A 6,495-nucleotide genomic window follows, 5' to 3' on the forward strand; every position below is an offset into this window, starting at 1 on the left:
TTGTACTCCGACATTTTAATAATCGCATATTTTTATTCTTGTCACCGGCATTGTGCGAAATAAGACATTCTGTTTAAAATCAACTTCTAATATAAATCGAAAAACACACAAGAAATTTAATTACATCAATCATCACACAAAAGTTTTTTGTTCACGAAAATGCTGCAACTTTTAAAGTAATCTCAGTATTGACACATTATTTTATTAAGACCTCTACGAATTGATATAACCATTTAATTTTGTCTGTCCTAAGAAACGTTAGTAAAAATAGGTTAATTTGTTAGAAATACATACATATTAAGCAGTATGGTAAGGGCAACTAACTAAAGACCTAACGCATTCATTTAAACGTCCACTAGCTGTCGCCCGCGGCTACGTCTGCGCGGAATTTAAAAAACGTATGAATAGCCTATGTTTTTTTCCAGACTATGTTCTACACCTGTGCCAAATTTCATCAAGATCCATTAAGTCGTTCTGGAGATACCTTCAAACAAACATCCATCCATCTATCCATCTAAAAATGCGCATTTATAATATTGGTAAGATTATTTGTGCATTCAAATGCATGTTACATTATGTTCATACAAGCAAATAATGGATTGATTCATTTCACAGTTTCACCGCATCACAGTCCGCGCATCCGACTACAGTCGCTCCGGCGTGTCTTTAGAATTTTAATTAAATTGTTCATTGGCTCAATTAAATCGATTAATAAAAGCGGAGCGGAGGAGAAATGTTGCCCGTATTATTTCAAAACAGTCGACGCGTATCACTGCCGCTGTCGTCTGCCAAATGAATTCGCCACATTATAAGATTCAATTATAACATTCCCTAAAATAAATACAGCGTTGTGTAAAATGATTACACATAATTAGTGTACAACTGCGACAATTTTAATGTAAAAGTAAATTTATCAAGGATTAATTATTTCATATAGTTGCTCGCATAAAAATAAAACACTAAAATAAAAGAAATAACTCAATAAGTACTTTAGTAACTTCATGAAACCGATCTAATTGAAGGCAATAAACAAGAAAATTGACTTTAAAATGATGCACCGCGTCGAACGTCGCAGCGGAAGTGTTCCGGCAACTGCAACAAGGACGCGGCAGGAAAGTACGTCTCACTGGCGCTAATTATCCCATTAATACAATTACCAGCCGCAAAGAGATATTATTTTACACTACCAAATTCAAATAGTGTAAAATACGGTACTATGGCCAAGCAATCTGTAAATAAAGGCTGTAATAAATGTTTGTGATGTCTCAAACATTACTTTTTTTAAGATTTAGCTAGATATTTCCTAGGCAAACCCATCTCTTTGGATTTACTAGTTTTGTTTAATCTTCGAGGTATAATGTTATGTCATAGAAATAATACTACTAATCGTACTACACAATTTGGGTTACTTAATGGATTCCACGGAACAACAGTTTGTAAGCTTTGATTCCTAAGATAGAAAATATCTATAACACGCCCGTATCAACATTTACGAGTGCATTGCCACCGCGTTCTTTTATTGTTACCATTATTATGTTCTGTATTGGAGATATAAATTGAGGGCAATTAGCTGTAGCTATAAATCGTTTGATCCTAGTTGGTGACCGCGACTCCCGCGGGTGTCATCGATTGATAATTTATTGCTTTTCTAAGTCATACTGGTAATTTGGATTGTTGAGAATAAAGTAATGGTCTTAAAAATATGGTTTCTTAGAATATTTTAGTTATCACAAATAAAGTTAAATAACATACTATAAAAATATCTCCTTTGTTTTCATTCAAAATACAAAATAACATTGGTATAAAAGAAAAGTAAGTAAACTTTGTCAAGTTAAAATACTTTACGTAGTAACAATTTAGTTTTTTATACGCAAGAAATTAAAATCATATCAACCTTAACTTTATTGATTTATACTTTATCCGCTCAACAAAGTATGAATCCAAAAACCCCTTTGCAAATTATAAACCGATAAATCTATTGCTAACAGATTCGAAACATGTGGAAATGTCTGTGAGTCAAAACTCTTTCGCAACACATGTACGCGGGCGTCGTGAAAGAAAGTTTTAAGTACGGAAAAAGGCGATCGATCACCTACAATGGCACCAGAGCTGCACCCTTGAGGAAAAACTGGAGCTGATTTATCGGCGTAGTTGGAATTATCGCCATTTGCAATTCTTACCGCGGCGAGTTAGCAAACAACTTGAGATAACGAATACGACGCGATGGGAAAGTTGCACGAGTTCTTTACATAGCTTCCCTTATATACAACTATTAAAACGCATATATTAAACGCTAATTAAATTCACATTGTTTTAATATGCCTTTAATTAATTTCCTGAACAGAACAGAGTACCAGTACTTCAATTTGAGCTAATTTTATCTGATCATTAATAAAATCCAAATTTGTTAGTGGTTTACTATGTAACTATACATGAAAACAAAAGAATCACTTGGTCATGATTAATCGATGACATAATTAAAAAATATTATATCTTGTACAACTTAATCGCGAGTTCCAGATACATTGCCAAAACACCTATACGAAAACATAGGTCATCCGTCTCACTTTCTTTGAGAACAGATGGATAATAAGATTTTTTGGTATGTTTTAAGCAGTGGAAACTCTTCATTATAGTGGATGAAGTAGCTTAACTTCTCCAGGCGGGCGTAGCTTAAGGGCGCAGTTTCTTTAGCCTTGCTGCAGCGCATTTAGACCTAAGGAACATACGCCCTAGTTCAATGCAGAGATGACAACTTCAGTAAAAAAAACAATCCAAAAACATATTTCAATTTCTAGAAATACGACTATATTGGAAAATTTCATTTTAAGGTAACGGTAACGTAGGTGCAATGATGAGAGTACGTGCGTTGGCAATATTGGCAGCACTGTGCGGCAGTTAACAGTTCCGTTGCCCCATGATGGCCGCCCTGGGCCGCAACATTGCCGTTTCCTCGATATTGAACCTTCGTTGTCACACGTTCACAAGAACATTCCAATGTCTTTATTTGCATTGAACGTTTACTTTAATGTGCTTCCTATATCCTGCTAAGGATAATACGCATTTAATATTAAAATGCATGTTTATGTTACAGTAAAAATAGTTGGTTTGATTTTCAAGCTATGTTGCTGTTGAAGTGGCTCTTAAACCATATGGCAATTTTTTTTTAAGTTTTCAGACCCAGTATTTAAGTGTAAATATTACTAATATTATAATTGCAAATGTTTAGATGGATGGATGGATGGATGGATGTTTGTTTGAAGGTATCTCCGGAACGGCTTAACAGTTCATGATGAAATTTAGCATAGATGTAGAACATAGTAAGGGAAGAACACATAGGCTACTTACAAAGTTTTATTTTTAATTTTGCGCAGACAGAGTCGCGGGCGACAACAAGTGATATCATAACCAAAAAGATGAGAAAATAAATTTTATTATGTCAGACTTATTATTGAATTCAGACATATATTACTTAAAATTTCTTCACAAAACTTTCAAACACGTCAACGTATTGCTCTCCCTGGGCTACGTCTCGACTTATCATCGGAATAGCTTTTTCCAAAAGTTTGTCTTCAAAATCGTTCAACTTGAATTCGTAGCATGGTTGAACTAAACCTTGAGCACCAACTACGGTCGGGCCGGAGAAAAATTTTGTTCCAAAATGAGGATTCGCCGTGTACGTATTTACAGTCACTTCAGCTCCACGTAACGCGTCTAAAATACAATCCACAAATTCATTTATCGACCAAGCCATTGACAAGGAGGCAGATTCGGTACCATATTTTTTATTGATAACCTCAACTCCAGCTTTTCTTATAAGTCTTGTCAACATATCAGCTTGGCGTTCGGATACTTCGTATGTTTTCGGCGAGATATTCGAAAACAGAGGCACTATAGTTTCATCAGAGTGTCCACCGATGACCGGGATTTGTAATTCCGTTGGATTCGCTTGTAAAACATTCCCAGCGAGAGATCGTGTCCTCGCTAAATCGAGATGCGTAATACCGAACACTTTGAATGGATTGTAACTACCATAATTAAGTAAAAGTACGCTAGCAAAGGGTACTATTGAGTTTAATGGACTTGTAGTCATAGCTAGAAATGCCTTAGAATTCTGTTCAGCCATTGCTCTACAAAGCTTCTGGACCGGTGGAGCGTTGGCAAAAATCATTTGTTCCCTTTTGATACCTGGTTTCCTGTGTGTCCTGTCGACCATTAGGATGAGATCTGTGAATCGTATCGCCGGGCATAACATGGAAGGACCAGCGAAAGCCGACACGGTAGGTCCGCCCGGTAAACAGTCCAATTCTAATGCTAGTTTATTCACACTTTCATTATCGTCATACAATTGTAGTCTCGATATCTTTGGATTCTGTTTTAATAGTAAAGCCAAATTAGATCCAACCTCACCAACGGAGCCAATGATAGATACTTGAATATTTCTCAGTGGAATAAAAGTTAATTGGGATTTACGTGTATTTCGAAAGAAAATTTTCGATGATTTTAATTTAGCTAACAACATGATTTAAAATTTTTGATTGAGGTTACTGATAGTGATTTGGTTTTCTATAATTTCTAAAGCATTATTCTTGACATAAAACAGCAGTAAATGTCACTTGTGTCAACTTATAATTTACAGATAGTAATAAATATATAGTCTTTTTAAATACTTCTTGCATGGATATGAAATACTCATATACGAATCCTGAACACAGCAACGGACACTGGGTGTCACTTGGAGAGGACAAATTTCTCACAGGACCCACGGTTAATAGTATTCTAACCGGGTTCTAGAATACTGGTCACGTACAAGTCAACATACTTCCTCTAAGCGACTTTTAATTCTTTTTCTTTTCTCTAACTTTTAGTCACACTATCTTAGGTATGAAAATGTCAGCAATTGTAATCAGTTACATTTAATGTTTTTTTTTTACAAACTTAAATTAGCAGGTGGAGTAGTTCAAGAACCACAACACTATGGTGACTCATAAAAAAATATTAAAATAATCAAAAACATCTCATGTCATATAAAATCTGACTTTTCAAATTTTTGTGATTTTACTTTTTTTTACTTTACAATATAAATATGTTTATATCGCGGCAATTTTCTAAAATAACTTACAGTGCATTCTTCACTGCTAAGAGAAATCATCAAGTAGCCGTTGTAGGGGCGACTAATGAAGTCGGACAAACAACTGCGCTTCTACTGCGGACGTGTCCTTCTGTGAGCAAATTAGTTCTTCACGACACAACCGATAGCACGCCCGGTGTTGTTTTAGATCTATCGCACATCCCATCCAAATCAAAAGCTAAAGGTTACTGCGGTAGAAATACATTGGAGGAGGCTTTGGAAGGTTCAAGTTTAGTTCTTGCTGTTGGTGGTTTACCTCAAAAATCTCTCACGACGTCACAATCGATACTTTCCCAAAATGCAGATTTTATAAAAATAGTTGCTTCGGCGGTGACTAGAATCGCACCAGTGCCATTCTTTGGTATAGCAACAGAACCTATTAACACGCTCGTACCTATGGCAGTGGAGGTTATGCGACATCAGGGATGTTACGAACAGAACAAACTATTTGGCGTAACCATCATCGATGCGTTGAAAGCGCAGACATTGTACGCCAAAGCGAACGGTTTCGTGCACAACGAATGTCATGTGCCGGTTATCTGTGGCCACTCGAAAGAAACTATGGTGCCGTTATTATCCCAGGCGAGTCCTAAAACCGTTCTACCTGAAGAGAAATGTCAAGATTTAACTAATACCCTTCGAGATTTTACAATTTATGAAAAAGCGTCTTCACCGTTAACGCCTGCTTTATCTATTGCTTATAGCGTATATTTATTCACTCAAAGGATATTAGAAGCGATAGATGGACAAATATCTCAAGTGAACGCTTTGGTGGAGAACAATGATTTCGGTACATCTTATTTCTCAGGGTTGGTCGAAGTTAATAAAAATGGTATCGGTGAAATGCGACTCTATTCAAATTTATTCTCCTACGAATGTGGTATCCTTGAAGAGAGTATTAGACAATTACGAGAAGACGTCACAGTGGGAAAGAAAATATTAGAAATTGTTTAAGAAAATTAAAAAATGGTAATTTCAATCTATTAGAATGGACTTTAAAAATATTTTATTAACACATTTATTAATGTTTCTAATCCTCTGTTTTGTGCTTATGAAGATTGTTGTTCTATATTTGGTATCAAAAAGGAATTCCTCCTATTTTTCTCTCAACGATAAAGGGAGTTAAATAAAACATATTTTATAATCAATGAATTTTATTTACACAACCCTGGTTTTGTACAAAATATTAGTCAACCAAGGAAAACTTCAAGGCACTCAACAAAATGGCCGATTTACAAAAAATGTCTCAAGATTATCGTAATATAGCGATATCGACCAAATGTCGAGAAATCAAAATTATATCACAGAGTACTTATACTTTCCAAATTCAACACCAAAACTTTGTAAACAAACGGCTACTGCTA

The 6,495-nt window shown here is 35.4% G+C and overlaps 2 protein-coding genes across 2 annotated transcripts; one reads left to right on the forward strand and one right to left on the reverse strand.

Moving 5' to 3' along the window:
* Nucleotides 1-3,472: 3,472 nt before the first annotated feature.
* Nucleotides 3,473-4,522, reverse strand: LOC106713504 (malate dehydrogenase). Its single transcript, XM_014506313.2, has one exon. It carries the CDS (start codon nt 4,520-4,522, stop codon nt 3,473-3,475), a length of 1,050 nt encoding a protein of 349 aa, XP_014361799.1.
* Nucleotides 4,523-5,068: 546 nt separating this feature from the next.
* Nucleotides 5,069-6,085, forward strand: LOC106713502 (malate dehydrogenase). Its single transcript, XM_014506312.2, has one exon. It carries the CDS (start codon nt 5,087-5,089, stop codon nt 6,083-6,085), a length of 999 nt encoding a protein of 332 aa, XP_014361798.2. The 5' UTR covers nt 5,069-5,086.
* The last annotated feature ends 410 nt before the right edge of the window (nt 6,086-6,495 follow it).

Source organism: Papilio machaon, chromosome 5 (assembly GCF_912999745.1).
Source record: "Papilio machaon chromosome 5, ilPapMach1.1, whole genome shotgun sequence".
Taxonomy (NCBI): domain Eukaryota; kingdom Metazoa; phylum Arthropoda; class Insecta; order Lepidoptera; family Papilionidae; genus Papilio; species Papilio machaon.

What these genes read in the sequence shown, in the direction of transcription:
- LOC106713504 (XM_014506313.2), bottom strand. Translation starts at nt 4,522, where the DNA reads ATGTTGTTAGCTAAATTAAAATCATCGAAAATTTTCTTTCGAAATACA.
- LOC106713502 (XM_014506312.2), top strand. Translation starts at nt 5,087, where the DNA reads ATGTTTATATCGCGGCAATTTTCTAAAATAACTTACAGTGCATTCTTC.